The 21894-nt window shown below is 46.0% G+C and overlaps 1 protein-coding gene across 1 annotated transcript in view; it reads right to left on the reverse strand.

Moving 5' to 3' along the window:
• Positions 1-20910, reverse strand: part of WRAP53 (WD repeat containing antisense to TP53) — a 37234-nt gene extending 16324 nt beyond the window's left edge. Inside the window, exons 1-6 of the mRNA XM_089694035.1 lie at positions 20826-20910; positions 10630-11469; positions 6198-6296; positions 1244-1352; positions 896-984; positions 619-709 (exon numbers count right to left, since the gene is read on the reverse strand). Coding sequence (XP_089550161.1) covers positions 619-709; positions 896-984; positions 1244-1352; positions 6198-6296; positions 10630-11393 — 1152 coding nt within the window. The 5' untranslated portion in view covers positions 11394-11469; positions 20826-20910. The remainder of the gene's footprint in view (positions 1-618; positions 710-895; positions 985-1243; positions 1353-6197; positions 6297-10629; positions 11470-20825) is intronic.
• Positions 20911-21894: the final 984 nt, after the last annotated feature.

Here is a 21894-nt window from a genome sequence, read left to right on the forward strand (position 1 = left end):
TGTCAGATAGCTTCTATTGAAGTGATTTCTTGATTCAACAGGTCTGGCAGTAATCAGGCCTAAAGGTAAATTTAACTCGACTTTCCAAAATTTATGGTTAATTACAGTGTATTCATGAATTATTTAAGTGTGACAAACATGCAAATCATAATAATTTTTTTTTTTTTTTTTTTTTTTAAATAAGGAAGGGGGCACTTTTTTCACAGCACTGTACAAGTCTGTCCTCCTGCAAGGTGACACAGACAGAAACATGTTGAGTCACTGACATTGACATCAGAATATGTTTCTTTATACCTTTACTGGGATACGGTATATTTGTACGCATTAACATTTTATGTATCTACGAGATTTGTAACTGCAGAGTGAATCATCCCATTACACTCTGCAGATGTTTTTACTAATTGCTGCACATTTCTGTATACTCAAAGTAACAATTTTAATGAACATTGTTGTAGTGCCTATGAAGTCCACTCTATGGCCTTCCCTCCCTGTTTTTTTAATTCAATAGCTTTATTAGGATGTGGCACTTGGTAGCTTTGTTTATATCTTCACAGTCAATTTTTCAAAGACACAGACAGAAGGGTGAACTATGAGTCTGCATACAACTTCTCTACTTACGAGATGATTGTAAGGTCTATAAGATGCTTTCATTTCTCCATTGAAGGCATCCCACACATGAATGGGGTTATCTCGGCTGCTGCTGGCAATGCTACAAAAAAAAAAAAAAAAAAAAAAGAAAATATCAAGTGATTCACAGCATTGTAGAATTCTGCTGTGACAGACTACAATATCATGAGTATTGAGTGTTAGTGATGTCACTAATATATCACAAATCTAAGGTAGACCTATGACACACACTATATCGTCACACATCTAAATCAAAAGGAAGACTTACAAGCAGGTGTCGGAGTCAGCAGAATTCATAGACGGATACCAGCAGTAATCATAAATGGTGTCACCCTCTGCCATGCGCAATACCGGGGCCTGCGAGAGAACAAAAAACATGCATTCGCTATCCATTGCCTGCATCGGACATGGCTCTATATATACACATCTAATGCAAATTCAGTTTTGTGGGGAAAAAAAATGCAATTTTATTTTTCCTACGTTGTCAGTTGGTTTACTTGATGAGAGGACAAACACCATGCCTTGAGGATCACCAATAGAACAGAGAACCAGGAGCCTCACAATGCCATGTTTGTCCTCTGGTGAGCATCCTGCAGAGCCCTGTCAGGGAACGTACCATTTCTTGCAGCAAATCCCATTCTCCAGAATAGATCTGTGATGGAAGATTGTATATCCTCAGGATGTTGTCATCACTGTTGGTTAGGAAACACGACCCATCAGGAGCCCTGGGGTGGGAGAAAGGGGGAATTTGGTTATAGTAGAACTATGACTGCATAAGTTTAATTTTATAAGAAATTATAAAAAAAAAAACAAAAAACAAAAACACAGTTCTCTCTTAGTCCCCATGCAGAGTCCCACAAATACCTGGTTAATCCTGCCAGTGAATTCCATCTAACACAGCTTGTGCGTAATGGTGTACATACCTTCATGCTGCAGCTGTCCCACATCAGCATTAAGACCATGAACGGAGTGATCATACGACCACTAATTGCTCAGTTCTTGGTCTGTGCTGAGCGAAGAGCTGTGTGCTGAAAACCGCTCTGCCCTGTCAGCTGATAGTGGCCATTAGCCCTCTATAAGCCGATTCTGGGTCACAGAAGTACTTAAATAATCGCACTCCTGTGACCCTCTACAGCAGTATTTCTCAACCCTTTTTTCAGTCAAGACACCCTTTAAAATTATGGACCGTCCCGAGGCGCCCTTTAAAATTATGGACCGTCCAGAGGCACCCTTTAAAATTATGGACAGTCCCGAGGCACCCTTTAAAATTATGGACAGTCCCGAGGCACCCTTTAAAATTATGGACAGTCCCGAGGCACCCTTTAAAATTATGGACAGTCCCGAGGCACCCTTTAAAATTATGGACAGTCCCGAGGCACCCTTTAAAATTATGGACAGTCCCGAGGCACCCTTTAAAATTATGGACAGTCCCGAGGCAACCTTTAAAATTATGGACCGTCCCGAGGCGCCCTTTAAAATTATGGACCGTCCCGAGGCACCCTTTAAAATTATGGACCGTCCCGAGGCGCCCTTTAAAATTATGGACAGTCCCGAGGCACCCTTTAAAATTATGGACAGTCCCGAGGCACCCTTTAAAATTATGGACAGTCCCGAGGCACCCTTTAAAATTATGGACAGTCCCGAGGCACCCTTTAAAATTATGGACAGTCCCGAGGCACCCTTTAAAATTATGGACAGTCCCGAGGCACCCTTTAAAATTATGGACAGTCCCGAGGCACCCTTTAAAATTATGGACAGTCCCAAGGCACCCTTTAAAATTATGGACAGTCCCGAGGCACCCTTTAAAATTATGGACCGTCCCGAGGCGCCCTTTAAAATTATGGACCGTCCCGAGGCGCCCTTTAAAATTATGGACCGTCCCGAGGCACCCTTTAAAATTATGGACCGTCCCGAGGCGCCCTTTAAAATTATGGACAGTCCCGAGGCACCCTTTAAAATTATGGACAGTCCCGAGGCACCCTTTAAAATTATGGACAGTCCCGAGGCACCCTTTAAAATTATGGACAGTCCCGAGGCACCCTTTAAAATTATGGACAGTCCCGAGGCAACCTTTAAAATTATGGACCGTCCCGAGGCGCCCTTTAAAATTATGGACCGTCCCGAGGCAACCTTTAAAATTATGGACCGTCCCGAGGCAACCTTTAAAATTATGGACCGTCCCGAGGCGCCCTTTAAAATTATGGACCGTCCCGAGGCGCCCTTTAAAATTATGGACCGTCCAGAGGCGCCCTTTAAAATTATGGACCGTCCCGAGGCGCCCTTTAAAATTATGGACCGTCCCGAGGCGCCCTTTAAAATTATGGACCGTCCCGAGGCGCCCTTTAAAATTATGGACCGTCCCGAGGCGCCCTTTAAAATTATGGACCGTCCCGAGGCGCCCTTTAAAATTATGGACCGTCCCGAGGCGCCCTTTAAAATTATGGACCGTCCCGAGGCGCCCTTTAAAATTATGGACCGTCCCGAGGCGCCCTTTAAAATTATAGACAGTCCCGAGGCACCCTTTAAAATTATAGACAGTCCCGAGGCACCCTTTAAAATTATAGACAGTCCCGAGGCACCCTTTAAAATTATAGACAGTCCCGAGGCAACCTTTAAAATTATGGACAATCCCGAGGCACCCTTTAAAATTATGGACAGTCCCGAGGCACCCTTTAAAATTATGGACAGTCCCGAGGCAACCTTTAAAATTATGGACCGTCCCGAGGCGCCCTTTAAAATTATGGACCGTCCCGAGGCAACCTTTAAAATTATGGACCGTCCCGAGGCAACCTTTAAAATTATGGACCGTCCCGAGGCGCCCTTTAAAATTATGGACCGTCCCGAGGCGCCCTTTAAAATTATGGACCGTCCCGAGGCGCCCTTTAAAATTATGGACCGTCCCGAGGCGCCCTTTAAAATTATGGACCGTCCCGAGGCGCCCTTTAAAATTATAGACAGTCCCGAGGCACCCTTTAAAATTATAGACAGTCCCGAGGCACCCTTTAAAATTATAGACAGTCCCGAGGCACCCTTTAAAATTATAGACAGTCCCGAGGCACCCTTTAAAATTATGGACAGTCCCGAGGCACCCTTTAAAATTATAGACAGTCCCGAGGCACCCTTCAAAATTATGGACCGTCCCGAGGCGCCCTTTAAAATTATGGACCGTCCCGAGGCGCCCTTTAAAATTATGGACCGTCCCGAGGCGCCCTTTAAAATTATAGACAGTCCCGAGGCAACCTTTAAAATTATGGACAGTCTTAAGGCACCCCATTCTAAAATGTGTAAAACTATTTTAATAGTTTTATATAACGCAGCAACATCCACACATGTAGGACACCCAGCATTAGAGGGGATTTGTTCTTCCAAAGCAAATACACTTTTGCACACTGGTACTGGCTAGTATTCCTGTGTTTCTCTTCTTCCTCACTTTTTCTCCATCGGTGAGCTAATGTGACCCCAGAACTGATGGAGAGGGGCGGGGGAGGGTCAAACCAGGATGCTGTTCAGCCAACTGCCATCCTCCTTATCAACTGATGTCATTGGTTGTCAGGATGCAGGTCGCTAGAATGTCGTAATGGTGCACAATGAAAACCTGTGATTTTGTGTAACTATAAGGCAGGCTTGTTCCACCTGCTGGCTTGTATACAAGTTTTGGACAATTTTTTTTTTTTTTTTTTTTTTAGACATTTTGCCAAGGCACCCCTGAAGAAACCTCAAGCACCCTGGCTGAAAAAGATTGTTCTAGAGAAGCTTTGGCCATACTTCTCTTTTAAAGTATTTGTGACGCACTGCTTCAAAAAGCCATTGCAATACAGCATATAGAATTAAATGCATCATTATACCTTTATACACACAAAAAAAAAAAAAAATTATATATAATAATAAAAATAATATATATAGCCCCTCTGGAACTAAAGTTCTTCTGTAAGAAACAGTAACCATTGAGAACTGGCAGATCACCAGGTTTGTTAAAGAGGTAAAATAAAAATGTAAGAAGCTGGATTAAAAACAAACAAAAAAACAAAAACTCTACATTTATATACACACATATTTATGTAATATTATTTTGTGGGGCAACATACACCTTAAGCTGTCTGCGGACTGTCCAGAGAGGCTGCGTCCAAGGAGGCATGTCAAAGTGTAAAGTGGAATTGAAACAGAACACCTCTATTCTCACCTGGTGATCCTACCTGTAACACAGGAGGAGCAGCGTTGTCACCCTAGGACAAGAAGCATGTTAATACTACGGGATCCCCTCCTTCCCTAACGTATTAACAGAGGTGAAATGGGCAGGGCTGAGCACTGCAGAGTGTACAGAAAGCTTTCAACTTGCAAGATTTTGGGCAGAACCAAAAGTCTTTTTTGGCACTTATGGAACAGATATAAAACAAAATGCTTTTAATGGTATGTTTGTATATTTAAAGTGTTACTAAACCCCGGACCCCGCGTCCACTGTTTCCGGTCTCCGCGGACCCTGCATTCACTATATCCGGTCTCCCCGGACCCTGCTTTCACTATATCCGGTCTCCCCGGACCCTGCATTCACTATATCCGGTCTCCCCGGACCCTGCATTCACTATATCCGGTCTCCCCGGACCCCGCATTCACTATATCCGCTCTCCCCGGACCCTGCATTCACTATATCTGATCTCCCCAGACCCTGTATTCACTATATCCGCTCTCCCCGGACCCTGCTTTCACTATATCCGCTCTCCCCGGACCCCGCATTCACTATATCCGCTCTCCCCGGACCCCGCATTCACTATATCCGCTCTCCCCGGACCCCGCATTCACTATATCCGCTCTCCCCGGACCCCGCATTCACTATATCCGGTCTCCCCGGACCCCGCATTCACTATATCCGGTCTCCCCGGACCCCGCATTCACTATATCCGGTCTCCCCGGACCCCGCATTCACTATATCCGGTCTCCCCGGACCCCGCATTCACTATATCCGGTCTCCCCAGACCCCGCATTCACTATATCCGGTCTCCCCGGACCCCGCATTCACTATATCCGGTCTCCCCGGACCCCGCATTCACTATATCCGGTCTCCCCGGACCCCGCATTCACTATATCCGGTCTCCCCGGACCCCGCATTCACTATATCCGGTCTCCCCGGACCCCGCATTCACTATATCCGGTCTCCCCAGACCCCGCATTCACTATATCCGGTCTCCCCAGACCCCGCATTCACTATATCTGGTCTCCCCGGACCCTGCATTCACTATATCCGGTCTCCCCAGACCCCGCATTCACCATATCCGGTCTCCCAGGACCCTGCATTCACTATATCTGGTCTCCCCGGACCCTGCATTCACTATATCCAGTCTCCCCGGACCCCGCATTCACTGTATCCGCTCTCCCCGGACCCCGCATTCACTGTATCAGCTTTAAGAAGTAAGACAGGTTGAAAGGCAAACAAAGAAATAAAAGAACATCATACCTGATAAAACATGATTTACAGAGCTGACAATTTCATTTTTTTTTTTTTTAAACTTTCTCCAGGCCATTTAGTTGACAAAGGTGCAGCAGTTTTTTTGGTCTGCCCTCCATGTGGTACTCACCACTTGCAGCCTTTCAGGAAGTTTTCAGGAACATTCGCATACTCGTTCCATGCTCCAGTCAGTGTCCAAGGAGGCTGAGAGAAGTCGTAGGATGCTGAGCTGTGGGATTTAGAGGGAAACGGGAAATACTTCAACTGAAGGCCAAAAACAAATAGCATCAGATAAAAGAAAAACAGCCTATCGGGGGCGGACTGACAACTCATGGGGCCCCCGGGCAATAGGGGATCATGGGGCCCCTGTGTCCTTGCCCAAACTCAAAAAAGCCTATGAAAAAGGTACCAGGGACATCTCATGGGGCCCCCTACTGACCCCGGGCCCTCGGGCAGTGCCCGAATTTCCAAATGGTCACCCTGCCCCTGCAGCCTATTAAATAAATAAAAATAGAAAATAAACATTTCTGCAACCCATCCAGAGCTCCCCAACCCTACTTTTTCCACCACTAGATGCCAGCAATCTGATGGGCAACATAATTTCACCCACTTCCTTTGAGCCCAGGTCATCCTGGACCCACCCCCAGTCTGTGAATAGGACTGTGAAGGAGAAGCAGCACAGTGATGAGCTCATCTCTCTACTCTCTCCTCCTATCAGCATGAAGTGACTTGCTCCTTGTGCTGCTTCTCTCTCATTTCTGCACTGCTGTACAGTAGGTTGATAAAAGGGCACATTCAGGTTCTTACACTGCTTGCAGAAAAAAAAGAAATATTTTTTTTTTAGAGATGGATAGATACAGGGATGTGCGATTCCTATAGCCCGATTCCCAGGACAAGGGGTTTCGGGCGCTGGGCAAGAGGATATTTTACACATACACATATATTTAGCCCTTCTGCGGGCAAGCAGCAAGAATTACAGCCAACGGTCAGCTCTCTTGTAAGAGGGATCCAAGCAGCAAACTAGCCACTGGATCACTTTTACAAGATCCTCTATGATATAGTAAACAGGAAGCAACAAGCATATATCACTTCCAGTTTCCCCGAATGCAAATGGCGCCATTTTTGAAAATGGAAAGCATGTGATCTCACCGATCTTGTGTGATCAAATGCTTTTAAGAGGAGGGATCTGTGGTCTTATTGGCCCCAGATCTCCCGATAAAGCACGATCACAGCCTATTGCTGTCACAGGGGAGGTTTACAGTCCTTGTGAAAGCAATAAAAGGGATTAAAAAAAAAAAATAATTTTTTTTTTTTTTTTTTTTAAAGCATCGCCTTCCACGCACGCAAAGGCAAACGCATGTGTCAGTCCTGCATACAAGCACACAGCAATCGTCCCACACATGTGATGCATCACTGAGAATGTCAGGTCATGGGCAGCAATTCTAGCACCAGACCACATCTGTATATCTAAGGTGGTAACCTGTAAAGGCTTTTAAAGTGTGGCTTTTGGATAGTAAAATTTGCGTTTTTGCCGCTGCACGGGCGTACGCAATTTTTAAGTGTGACATGTTTGGTATCTATTAACTCAGCGTAACATCATCTTTTATATTTTACATAAAAATGGGGTTTATTATTGTGTTTTTTGCATTACATTAAAAAAAAAAGTGTTTTTCCAAAAAACTATTTCGTTTGAAAAACTGCTGCGCAAATACCGTGTCACATAATAAAATTGCAAAACCCACCAATTTATTCTCTAGGGCCTCTGCTTTACAAAAAAAAAAAAAAATCTATGGGGGTTCTAAGAAATTTTCTAGCAGTTTAAGTCGCCATAAAGCCCTAGACTTTCCTAAAAGCACCTCTGCCTAATAAAAAACATCAACTCTTCATATTTTCCATCCTGGCAAAAAAATTTTATCATCAGGACAAGTAGATTTTCATGAAGGACAAGCAGATTGGGACCCAGATTTAGTCCTTCAACAAGTAGTTTTTTAACCCCTTCCTGTCCAGGCCAATTTTCAGCTTTCAGTGTTGTTGCACTTTGAATGACAATTGCACGGTCATGCAACACTGTACCCATATGAATTTTTTATCAATTTTGTTTTTTAGACAGAGCTTTCTTTGGTGGCATTTAATCACCTCGGGGTTTTTTATTTTTTGCTAAACAAACCAAAAACAACAGAAAATTTTGAAAAAAGTTTTTTCTTAGTTTTTGTTTGAAAATTTTGTAAATAAGTGATTTTTCGCCTTCACTGATGTGCACTAATGAGGCTGCAGTGATGGGCACTGATAGGTGGCACTGATGAGGAGGCACCGGTAGGTGGCACTGATGGGCATTGACAGGCATCACTGAAAGGCAGCACTCATGGCACTGATAGGTGACACTGAAAGGCAGCTCAGATGGGCACTGATATGTGGCATTGATGTGCACTGGTAGACACTGATATGTGGCACTGGCAGGTGGCACTGATGAGCACTGACAGCTGGCATTGATTGACACTGACAGGTGGCACTGCTGGGGCTACACTGATCATCAGGGCACTGATGATCAGTGTACATGTCCCCTCCGCGGAATGCCGATTACCGGCTCTCCTCTCCTCTCCTTTGTCAGCGTGACAGCTCGAGTGGAGAGAAATGCCGATAACCGGCATTTCCCAGTTTACATGCGATCAGCTGTGGTTGGACACAGCTGATCACATGACCGAGCCGAAATCTTCGGCTCTTTCTATTGATCGGTGATCCGCTGTGTCCGAGGGACACAGCGCACCACCGATCGCCGCGAACGCGCGGTTAGAGTGGGAGGACGTCATATGACGTCCTCCCAGAACGAGAGAACCGCCTTGCGCCGTATATGGCGGGCGGGAGACGGTTAAAAAATTACCATAGATAGATATAAAAAATTTTTATGGATTACTTAGCTGAATTACTTTATGTATTTTATATCTGCCTAGAGTCAGGCTTTAGGCTACGTCATCCTAACCTCCTAATGTTTCTTGTAGCCCAATAATGGACTCTTCCTAGAATTTCAGGGTGTCCTACCTCCTGGGAGAAAAAGCTAAATGTATTCCTCTTCCTTTGCAGAGAGGTATCAGAAGGTCCTTCTCCCTTCTGGTGTCCATCCTCATAGGGCCAGTAGCCTGGTTATGGCCACGACTGATCTCAGGTTGAAAGTTTTATATTTAGCGATGCAAAAGCGTTGGCTCCTTCTCAGTGCTCACCCTACCCACCTCTGCAAACTTCTCAGTGCTCACCCTACCCACCTCTGCAACCTTCTCAGTGCTCACCCTACCCACCTCTGCAAACTTCTCAGTGCTCACCCTACCCACCTCTGCAAACTTCTCAGTGCTCACCCTACCCACCTCTGCAAACTTCTCAGTGCTCACCCTACCCACCTCTGCAACCTTCTCAGTGCTCACCCTACCCACCTCTGCAACCTTCTCAGTGCTCACCCTACCCACCTCTGCAAACTTCTCAGTGCTCACCCTACCCACCTCTGCAACCTTCTCAGTGCTCACCCTACCCACCTCTGCAACCTTCTCAGTGCTCACCCTACCCACCTCTGCAAACTTCTCAGTGCTCACCCTACCCACCTCTGCAACCTTCTCAGTGCTCACCCTACCCACCTCTGCAACCTTCTCAGTGCTCACCCTACCCACCTCTGCAACCTTCTCAGTGCTCACCCTACCCACCTCTGCAAACTTCTCAGTGCTCACCCTACCCACCTCTGCAACCTTCTCAGTGCTCACCCTACCCACCTCTGCAACCTTCTCAGTGCTCACCCTACCCACCTCTGCAACCTTCTCAGTGCTCACCCTACCCACCTCTGCAAACTTCTCAGTGCTCACCCTACCCACCTCTGCAACCTTCTCAGTGCTCACCCTACCCACCTCTGCAAACTTCTCAGTGCTCACCCTACCCACCTCTGCAACCTTCTCAGTGCTCACCCTACCCACCTCTGCAACCTTCTCAGTGCTCACCCTACCCACCTCTGCAAAGGTCTCCGTATGAGCTTCAGATTTTTTTTTTTCTTTCACACTCCTTGTTGAACACTCATGATTCAAAGATATTCATAGGTCACCTGACATATGTCATGAACATTATAAAACAGGATCATGATATGGACCAGGGCGGCACAGTGGCTTAGTGGTTAGCACGTCTGCCTTGCAGTAAATGGGTCATGGGTTTGATTCCAGACCATGGCACCTCCTGCATGGAGTTTGCATGTTCTCCCTGTGCTTGCGTGGCTTTCCTCCCACACTCCAAAGACATGTTGGTAGGTTAATTGGCTCCTGTCTAAACTGTCCCAATTTCAACCCTGGCCATGCGGGATCTCCTGCATGGTAGGGGTTGGGGAAAGACCTGGCAACCTACCCTGTAAAATAATTGCTAAGAGAATTCATGGAAAAAGTCACTTACGAGTGACGGTCCATGCAATCGCCAAGGGTCGGATACGACTGGATAGATAGATAGAGATATGGACCAGCAGGCACCCCTCCTACAGTGGTACACAAAACACACAGCTAAAAACAATACCACAAGACAGAATATCCCTACTGCTCGCTTACAAATATGTCTCCTCCTCTGTAGTCTCAGTCAAGTCCTCTGGATCTGCCAATTCCACTCCTACTTTCTGGACATCTTCTTCCACCTCATGGGAGCAAACGTCACAGACCGGCCCTGGGTGATCAACACAAAGCTTCTTGCTAGGTGGCTCCTCGGAATCCTGACCATAGTCTTCAGAAAACTGTAAACCTTGTGCCTCTTTGACTTTATCTCCACCTAGGATCTCAGCACCTTCACCACTTCCAGAATCAATATTTTCTTCATCCTTTGTCTTGAGGCCTTCTTGATACACCAAGGGGTCTGTCTCTTCAACCAAGCCATCACTGCAAGATCCCGCAACAGCAATATGACTCTCTGAGGACCCAAAGCTTCCCTCCACCAGTATCTCAGATGGCTTCCCACAGACATCTGCATGGCTTCGATCAGATGAGCCATTGTCTCTCTCTGATGTCTTGTCCAGGTTGTGGGCAACATTTTCCTCTGACTCCAGTTTTAACTCAGAGGACTTTTCAAAAATATCAACACTGCTTCCATCTAGCGAGTCATTGTCTTTCTCAATTATTTCATCTGGGTTGTGAATGAGAATTTCCTCTGACTGCTGTCTTAACTCTGACGACTTCTCAAACATATCTACGCTGCTTTGGTCCAACGAGCCAACGTCTTGCTCTAAAGTCTCTTTTGGTGCATGGGCAAAACTGTGTTCTGACACCAGGCCCTCTTCAGTCATAGTGTCTCTGGCTAAATGAATATCCTCAGGAACCTCCATCTTGAGTACTTCTAAGGAATTTTTGTATGAAATCACAGAATTGCTTTTAGGTTCTCCATCCACATGGTGTTACTTCCTGTCAAAGGAGAGGAGGATACAATTAAGGAAAAAAAAAAAAATGATAGCAACTGCAGCATTTGATAATCTCCTAGCCCAGGGGCAGGCAGCTCAGCACTTTAGCTGTGGTGCAACTATCAATCCCTTCATACCTCTGCCTCTAGGACAGACATTCTCAACCACGGTGCCCAGGCACCTTGGGGTGCCTTGAGGTTTCTTCAGGGGTGCCTTGGCAAAATGTCTACAAATTGCTCATAATTGTATGCAAACCAGCGGGTGGAACAAGCCTGCCTTTTAGTTACTCAAAGCCCCAGGTTTTCATTGTGCACCATTACGACCTTCTAACCGCCGGCGTCCTGACAACCAATTACATCATCAGTTGATAAGGAGGATGTCGGTTGTCTGCACAGCATCCTAGTTTGACCCTCCCCCACCCCCTCCATCAGTGCTGGGGTCAAATTAGCTCAGTGATGGAGAAAAACTGAGGGAGAGGAGAAACATTGGAATACTAGTCAGTACCAGTGTGCAGAAGTGTATTTGCTTTGGAAGAATAAATCACCTCTAATGTTGGGTGTCCTACGTGTGTGGATGTTGCTGTTTTATATAGAACTATTAGAATCGTTTTTCACATTTTAGAATGGGGTGCCTCAAGACTGTCCACAATTTTAAAGGGCGCCTCGGGACTGTCCATAATTTTAAAGGGCGCCTCGGGACTGTCCATAATTTTAAAGGGTGCCTCGGGACTGTCCATAATTTTAAAGGGTGCCTCCGGACTGTCCATAATTTTAAAGGGTGCCTCGGGACTGTCCATAATTTTAAAGGGTGCCTCGGGACGGTCCATAATTTTAAAGGGTGGCTAAACTGAAAAAAGGTTGAGAAACACTGCTCAACTCTTAGAGCCACAGGCATGTTCCTAGAGCAATGTCTCATGGGATTTGTAGTTTGACCACAGCTGGAATGCAGATTGCCTACCCATTACAGCTTAATACGGGGCTCAGCTTTCTGCCCCCGGAATGTATTTTTTCACTTTATTTTTCTATGCTTTGACCCAGAATCCTTTCTCTCCTCAACCCTAAGGGCTCAGTGACACTTACAGTTGGGATTAAATACAGACCCCTTAAAAGGGCAGTGTATTGCAGGGTATGCATCACTGTACCAGCAGCACAGGACACTGCGGTCGCTATGTGCAGCGGGGTCTTGAAGGGTGGCCAGGATATTTGGAGTTAGTGTACCTTCTCATTTTCTGTAAAAAAAAAAAGAAAAAAAAAAAAGCAAATTTACTCTTTAAAGTAGAACGCCATGAAAATGTTTTTTTTCTCTCCAAGCGATGGGGCTGTGCCCGCACTGCATGGGTTAACTGCTTGTTTTTTCTAGGGGTGCACCAAAAGGCTATACTTACCCGATCCTTTGGAAAACCGCACTGCCCCACGTCCAGCAGTGGACTGTTCCTGCTGTCCTCACGTTCAGAGCCGGTCTATGGACATGATGACGCCAGAAACAGTCCATTCACAGACCGTTCGCGTGGGGGGCAGGTGTGGCAGGGACCGGTCCTGTGCTTGGGAGGATCGGCGAATTGCCCTAGGTTCACACCTATGTTGCCGTGTTTTGCTCGGGCATGAGAGCCCATTCATTTGAATGGACTCCCGTGCCCGTGACACGCAGGGAAAGACGTCCCTGCACTACTTTGGAAAATGCAGCCCGCACGGGAACCTCGGTTCCCAGTACGGTTGCGTTTCCCAGTGGGGGCAACGTGCCATTAACGGCACCCATCTGCGGGTCCGCAATTCTCTGTGCGGGTGGTGTAGCTGCACAGATTTTCGTGTGAAAAAAAAAAATGTGAACCCGGGTAAGGGAGCAGTTAACCCATGAAGTGCTGGCACAGCTCCTTTGCATGGGAAAATAAATTTTGCCAGCATTCCTCTTCAAGCCGTTATAAATGTATACTCTCCCCCCCACCCCGGTAGCATTCAGCAAGCAGTAATGCTTCCAAACACGGCCCATTCAAGTGAATGGGGATGGCCTGCAACTGTACATGATGGACACTGTGATGCAGTGCTGTGGCATTTAAACAGGCATCAAAAAGGTGATATCACCTCCTCACTGTATGTCAAACGCCTCCGAAAAAGAGATCCACCGCGGATTGCCTTTCAGAAAAGTTCTGAAAATTAGCAATAGAAGCCTTTTTGGCATGCAATGGAACCATATCCCGAACCTGCCATCACAATGGGAAGGCGAGACTGTCCTCCTTGAGGTTCCTTTAAAAGAAGATCTTCTGCAAAAATGAAAGAGCGACAACAACTTCCACCTTGTCCTCTTGCTAGAGTGCTGTGGCAATGGTGGACCCAATATCAGACACTACAAATAAATGGGGATAAGAACTAAAGGAGGACATCCGGGGAGAAGCATCATACGTGTGGGTATGCATGGAAAAGCCATCTGCGGTTACCCGAGAACACCTGTGTACATGCGATGCAAGTGAGTGGCTGCACATGGTCACGTGCACAGCATGCCACCCCAAAGGCAAAAGTGGTGCATCCAGGAAGAAACGTTGTACATGCACACATGGGTAAACTTGCACATGCCTCAGCATTTACCTGGGCACAGCCATGCAAAGCTGCCAGTACACGTGAATGTATATATAAAGTGCAGCGCTATAATGAACAGAAAACAATGTTGAAAATCAATAGAAAGTCAATGCAATGATGAATGGGTATGGATGAATGACCCTTAATTAATCCAGAACCCTACACATATAAATATATAGGAGTTCAGATGGAAATGTGATCCAAAAAGTCAATAAAGTGATTATAGTGCTCAGGTGCCATTAGGGTCCAGTATCCGTGCAATAATGGTAAAGGTAATGCGCACTCACCGGACGCGCATGTTATATGCGCTTTTTAGTGTAAAAAATCCAGATGTCATCTGATAGTAGGTGGTCCTCCCTCTACTGTTGGGTGGTATGAAGCTGGTGTGGGTGGTCCTCTTTCTTTAGGGGTCCCCCTATATTCCTGGTGGGTAGTATCCCTCTGGGTGGGCATACTTTCACTGTGTGGCAATGATCCGTCCAGGAAATCGATCTGCGGACTAAAGTACTCCCCCAGGGGGTGACCCCCCTCTGAGGACGTGCTTGAGCACGATACGCGTCAGGAGGAGCCACACCATGCCATGACGTCACGCCGCCGGAGCAACGTGGAGCTCCGGCGGCCATCTTACTACACCAGATGGTTAGTCCTCACCGATCACTGTCTGCAACCATTTCTGTTTTTACCTTGATGCATCTTAATAAAGCTTTTAACATTTACTACACTATGGAAGTATCTCTGTCGCCCCCTGGGGGAGATGACATCTGGATTTTTTACACTAAAAAGCGCATATAACATGCGCGTCCGGTGAGTACGCATTACCTTTACCATTATTGCACGGATACCGGACCCTAATATAATCACTTTATTGACTTTTTGGATCACATTTCCATCTGAACTCATATATATTTATATGTGTAGGGTTCTGGATTAATTAAGGGTCATTCATCCATACCCATTCATCATTGCATTGACTTTCTATTGATTTTCAACATTGTTTTCTGTTCATTTTAGCGCTGCACTTTATATATACATTGAGGTTCTAGGGTGATATTGGTTACCTTTTTGTGCATAGCAGCTTGCTTTTATATATATTAAGGCGCTTCTACTCATTTTTTATATAGTACATGTGAATGACTGTACGTGACTATGCTTGGGTACACACTAACAGCTCTTACATTGGTGGTCACCTACGCATGTGCATACAGTGAAAATACAAACGCGGCACGCCCGGGAAAAGTGTCCAGGTAAACATGCTGAATGTATAACTAAAGGCAAAACATTTTTTTTTTTTTCGTTTTGGATAAAGTGGGGGGTGGATTAGAACCCGTCAGGTTTTTATTGCTGTCTATGTCCCCTGTTAAGGAGATTCTCCCTATTCGTTCTGTTTACCATCATCATTGAAAGTAAAAGAAAATCCCAAATGTTGGGTTGTCCCCAGAAAAGTAATAGAGGGCAAATCTTCCAATGGGGACACTGGCTCTGGAGTCCTGCCCCCCCCCCCCACCCCAAGGGATTCCCTTAACCACTTCAGGACCACCCGCCTGCAGAGGGGCAGCCTATACAGGCACAGCGACATCCCTGTATGCCGCTGACCTCTAACAGGTACAAGATGTGCGCGCCCCCGCCTGCCAACTCCCACCGTGATTAGAGACAGTGGGATTTTGTCAACAGGTCCCGGCAAATGATTCATGACCAATCACAGCTCAGAGCCCTGTGTTGACAATCAACACAGGGCTCTGTACAGAGGGAACGGTCTCTTTGTTTCTTCTCCCTGCAAAGCAGAGAGATGAAAACAAAGATTTTTAGTAAAAAGCAACACATAATACACATATTAACCATTTCAGTACCGGGCAATTTTACACCTTCCTGCCCAGGTCATTTTTCACGTTTCAGCGCTCTCACACTTTGAATGACAATTGCGCGGTCATACAACATTGTACCCAAACTAACATTTTTTCATTTTCTTCACACAACTAGAGCTTTCTTTTGGTGGTATTTAATCACCGCTGGGGTTTTTATTTTTTGCTAAATTAACAAAAAAATACCAAAAATTTTGAAAAAAAAACACGTTTTTCTTTGTTTCTGTTATAAAAGTTTACAAATAAATAATTGTTCTTCATAAATTTAGGCCGAGATGTATTCTGCTACATGTCTTTGGTGAAAATAACCCAAATTAGGATGTATTATTTAGTTTGTAGGAAAGTTATAGAGTTCACAAACTATGGGATAGATCTGAACATTGATCAATCCTGAAGTACTGACAGCCAATCTAATTTCTTGAGGTCCAAGAATGTCAGAATAGTACAGATATCCCCCAAATGTCAGGACGGTACAGATCTCCCCCAAATGTCAGGACGGTACAGATATCCCCCAAATGTCAGGACGGTACAGATATCCCCCAAATGTCAGGACGGTACAGATATCCCCCAAATGTCAGGACGGTACAGATATCCTCCAAATGTCAGGACGGTACAGATATCCCCCAAATGTCAGGACGGTACAGATATCCCCCAAATGTCAGGACGGTACAGATATCCTCCAAATGTCAGGACGGTACAGATATCCCCCAAATGTCAGGACGGTACAGATATCCCCCAAATGTCAGGACGGTACAGATATCCCCCAAATGTCAGGACAGTACAGATATCCCCCAAATGTCAGGACAGTACAGATATCCCCCAAATGTCAGGACGGTACAGATATCCCCCAAATGTCAGGACGGTACAGATATCCCCCAAATGTCAGAACAGTACAGATATCCCCCAAATGTCAGAACAGTACAGATATCCCCAAACTGACTCCTTTTTGCAGAGTAGACAGTCCGACGTACTTCATAAGAGGAATGGCGAGTTTTTTGAAGTTGTATTTTTTTTGTCATAATTTTTCAGAAAATGAAAAAATTAAAAAAAATTTCACTATTTTTTTTTAAGATAATGTCACCAGTGCAGTACAGCGTCATCATATAACTGGCATGGCGGTGAACAGGGACACTGACTGGTGACAGTATGAAAAAAAATATATATATATTTTTTTTATTTTTAATTTTTTTTAAGATTTTTTTTTCATATTTTACTATGACCAAAGTAATACAATGTTACCATAGTAACATTGTACTACTTTGGGGAAGTGATCAGTATTTTTTTTTTTTTTTTTTTTTTTTTACACAATTTGCTTATAGCAAAGAATTATTTTGCTCTAAGCAAGCATTTACCTGAATGACATCGATTCATTCAGGGTTTTTTTGTGCTTAGCTGTGATTTGGCCACGGCTAATCACATGACATGTGCATGTGATCACTATGACCATTCACAGCTAGGCAGTAGTATACAATGGATGGCATGAAAGAAGCCATCCCTTGTATACAACTGTCATGTGACCTGCTGTGATTGGTCACAGCAGGTCACATGGTACCAGCAACGGGGGCCGGTACTCAGATCTGTCATCGGCCGTGTCCGAGGTACACGGCCAGTGACAGATCGCGCAGCTCTGCAACCGCGCAAATTGCGCATGTGCGGGAGCACGCCAAATGGCGTACACCCGGAAAGGTGATGCATCTTTGCCGCCGCCAGGCGGCTAATGGTTAAAAGGAGGAAGTGCAGGCAAAGCTCTTTTGGCTGTACTTCTGTGGATCACAGAAGTGCAGTTCTGCACTCCTGTGACAGGTTTTCAGCTGATAGCAGACTGATGTCACTCAGGCACTCCAGGCTGGGGAAAGATCCGGACTTTAAAGTCAGGATCCACCCCAGAGTCTGAAGTGGCACCTGGCTCAGGCTCTCAGCGAGCCGCTGAGAGCCTGAGCCAGCTGCTTCCTCACCCTTCACAGCCCAGCACTCCAGTGGGGGGGGGGGCGCGAGCAGAGAGCGGTGACTGACAGTCACCGCTCTCTGCTCAGAGCGGCTGTGAGAACTCAGCGATCAGCAGTCATGCTGAGTTCTCACAGTTAGAGCCGGCGGGGGGACAGATGCAGCATCGGACCAATGCTGCGTCCTCCTAGGTAAGTATAATGGGAGGAAAAAAACCCACAAAAAAACTCTTTTAACACTTGTCTCATTAGTACAGTGACAGGGTTTAGTGTTATCACCAATTACTGTCACCATTATTTAAAAATAAATAAAAATAAAATTCCAGTGTATACATCATAGATTTTTTTTTACCAAAGCCATGTTGCAGAATACATTTTGGCCTGACGTTATGAATTTTGTTTATTGGATATGTTTTATAGCGTAAAAAATCTTGTTTTTTTTTTTTTACTTTTTCATCTATATAATAATCGTGGAGATCAAATACCATCAAAAGAAAGCGCGGGAAATGATATAAATTTTGTTTGAGTACTGTATTGCATGACTGTGCAATTACCAGTTAAAGTAGTGCAGTGCTAAATAGCAAAAAAATGGCCTATGTCATGAAAGGGGTAAAACCTTCCGCAACTGAAGTGGTAATTTGCAGGGATTTTCTCAATTCAAGTTTTGGCTCTGGGACAGGAAGCGAAGGGAAATTTCCCCAATGGGACACATATGGTACAAAAAAAAAAATCTGCCAGGGGTTATAAACCCTCCCTTACTCTGTCCAAAAATGAAGAAAATAGGTTTTGTGTTTAGTTCTACATTTCTCACTTCCTCTTTTGGCTCTGAGACAAGAAGTGAAGGGAAATCTCCCCAATAGGACACAGCTAGCAAAAAAAAAAACAAAAAAAACAAACAACCTGACAAGGGTTATAACCCTCCCTTGCTCTATCCAAAATGAACAAAAGGTTTCGCTTATAGTTCTACTTTTCTCACTTCCTGTTTTGGCTCTGGGACAGGAAGTGAAGGAAAATCTCCCCAATGGGACACAGATGGCAAAAAAAAAAAAGAAATCTGAAAGGGGTTATAACCTTACTGTATACAAAATGGTAAAAAAAAAAAAAAAAAAAAAGTCTACTTTTCTCACTTGGGGGAAATCTCCCTCACAGATGGCAAAAAAAAGAAAAAAAAAATCTGACATAAAAAGAAGAAAAAAAGGTTTTCTGTATAGTTCTACTTTTCTCACTTTCTCTTTGGGCTCTGAGACAGGAAGCGAAGGGAAATCTCCCCAATAGGACGCAGATAGAAAAAAACAAAATCTGACAGGGGTTATAAACTCTCCCTTACTCTATCCAAAAATGAAGAAAAGGTTTTGCTTATAGCTCTACTTTTCTCACTTCCTGTTTTGGCTCTGGGACAGGAAGTGAAGGAAAATCTCCCCAATGGGACACAGATGGCAAAATAAATACGACGGGTTACAACCATCCCTTACTCTATCCAAAATGAAAAAAAAAAAAAAAAAAGTTTTGCTTATAGTTCCACTTTTCTCACTTCCTCTTTTGGCTCTGGGACAGGAAGTGAAGGGAAATCTCTCCAATGGGACACATGGCTAAAAAAAAAAAAAAAAAAAAAAAAAAAAAAAAAAAAAAATGACAGGGGTTATAACCCTCCCTTACTCTGTACAAAATGAAAAAGTTTTGCCCTTAGTTCTACTTGAAGCCATCGACAATGATGGGAGCACGGCCATGTACATAACCCCGACATATGCGAAGGACCGTACATGAGTGAGCTTGTTAAGTTGCCTGCGCCTGCATACAGGGTTTCTCCTTCAACGGGAAATTAGCGCAGTATACATGTAAACATTCAGCACATGTGGTCGCCCAGGCGCTGGAAAGTACTGCGGATCTCACGCCCAAGCGCCAAAAAGTGCGGCGGATCTCACGCCCAGGCGCCGGAAAGGGCTGCAGATCTCACGCCCAGGCGCCGGAAAGGGCTGCAGATCTCACACCCAGGCTCCGGAAAGGGCAGCGGATCTCACGCCCAAGCACCAAAAAGTGCAGCGGAGTTCTCGCCCAGCCGCCGGAAAGTGCGGCGGACCTCACTACCAGGCGCTGGATCTCATGTCCGAGCACCGGAACGTGCCGCGGATCTCACGCCCAGGCGTCGGAAAACTCCGCGGATCTCACGCCCAGGCGTCGGAAAACGCCGTGGATCTTACGCCCAAGCACCAAAAAGTGCAGCGGAGTTCACGCCTAGCTGCCGGAAAGTGCGGCGGACCTCACTCCCAGGCACTGGATCTCATGCCCAAGCGCCGGAACGTGCGGCGCAGCTCACGCCCAGGCGCCGGAAAACACCGCGAATCTCACGCCCAGGCGTCGGCAAGCGCCGCGGATCTCACGCCCAGGCGTCGGAAAACGCCGCGGATCTCACGCCCAGGCGTCGGAAAACGCCGCGGATCTCACGCCCAGGCGTCGGAAAACGCCGCGGATCTCACGCCCAGGCGTCGGAAAACGCAGCGGATCTCACGCCCAGGCGTCGGAAAACGCAGCGGATCTCACGCCCAGGCGTCGGAAAACGCAGCGGATCTCACGCCCAGGCGTCGGAAAACGCAGCGGATCTCACGCCCAGGCGTCGGAAAACGCAGCGGATCTCACGCCCAGGCGTCGGAAAACGCTGCGGATCTCACGCCCAGGCGTCGGAAAACGCTGCGGATCTCACGCCCAGGCTTCGGAAAACGCTGTGGATCTCGCGCCCAGGCGCTGGAAAGCGATGCAGATCTCGCGCCCAGGCGCTGGAAAGAGATGCAGATCTCGCGCCCAGGCGCTGGAAAGTGCTGCAGATCCCATGCCCAGGCGCTGGAAAGTGCAGAGGCTCTCACGCCTAGGTACACGGAGTTCCTAAACGTTCACAAACTCTAAATCCAGAGAAAGAAAAAACCAAAACATTATTATATACAATAATCACACAGAGATAGAAACAATAATATAATCCAATAGGAGAAACCCAACCTGAAAGGAGCAGACACCACCAGGACAGTACAGACAGACTCCTACCATAGAGACTTTAAACAGAGAGCCCACCACGCTCCCGGAAACAGCCTCGCGTCACTTCCGCCAAAAGTGATCCAGCTACTTCCGCCCGCACTGCCTCACCGGGGTAAGGGCAAAAGAGCCGAAGAACCGCCGGACCGGAAGTGGTGTCAGACTGCGCATGTCAGGTTAGGAAAGAGGGAGAGTGACAGTGGCTGCAAAGGGAATCACGATGTTGTCAGATCTGACCGTGCCCCCCGTGTAGGGAGCAGAGCCCTCGCTATCTGGGAGTGGGGTGGCCCTGGTGGATAGGGGGGCCCCTGTTTCTGCCAGGAGGGCTCAGGACCGGAAATGAAGAGTGAAAGCCTTTTTTAACCCTTTCTCTTCTTCACATCAGAGGAGATGGTTGCACATACACAGGCAGTGTGACCCCATCCATTATGTTTCTTGTTCTGTTCCATTTTTAAACCATGGCGGGTGTTGCTGGGTAGACTGCCAGGAGACCTGCGAACCCGCGTTTACCGAGCTTCCATGAAACCCGGAACGGCGTGCGTTATATCGTAGCGGTCTGCGTTCCTTTAGCTTCAGCGCAAGGCAGGGGAGACATCGGGGGGTCTCCGTGAAGAGAACCTGTCGGAGAAAAATCTTGATGGCCTATGTGATAAAAAATAAAATTCTGTAGACAGCGGGGAAAATAACGATTTGATCCCCTGCAGATTTTGTAGGTTTGTCCTCTTACAAAGAAATGAAGGTCTATAGTTTTTATCCTCGGTGTATTTTAAATGATGGAAATGGAATATCAACCAAAAATCCAAAAAAAAAAACAATACAAATGTTATAAATGGAGTTGCAGTTCAGTGAGTAATAATAAGTATTTGATCCCCTACCAACCAGCAATGATTCTGGCTCCCACAGATGTGCTCATGTGGTACACAGATTAGATCTGGCAGTTTAACCACTTCCTGTCCGGCCCATGTATATAAACGGCCGGACGGTGGCAGTCCAGGGGCGGGTTGCTGTTCATAAATGGCGCCCGCCATTTTGGACT

Source organism: Staurois parvus, unplaced genomic scaffold (genome assembly GCF_062004578.1).
Source record: "Staurois parvus isolate SC_StPar_1 unplaced genomic scaffold, SC_StPar_1.0 ptg000647l, whole genome shotgun sequence".
NCBI classification, from domain to species: domain Eukaryota; kingdom Metazoa; phylum Chordata; class Amphibia; order Anura; family Ranidae; genus Staurois; species Staurois parvus.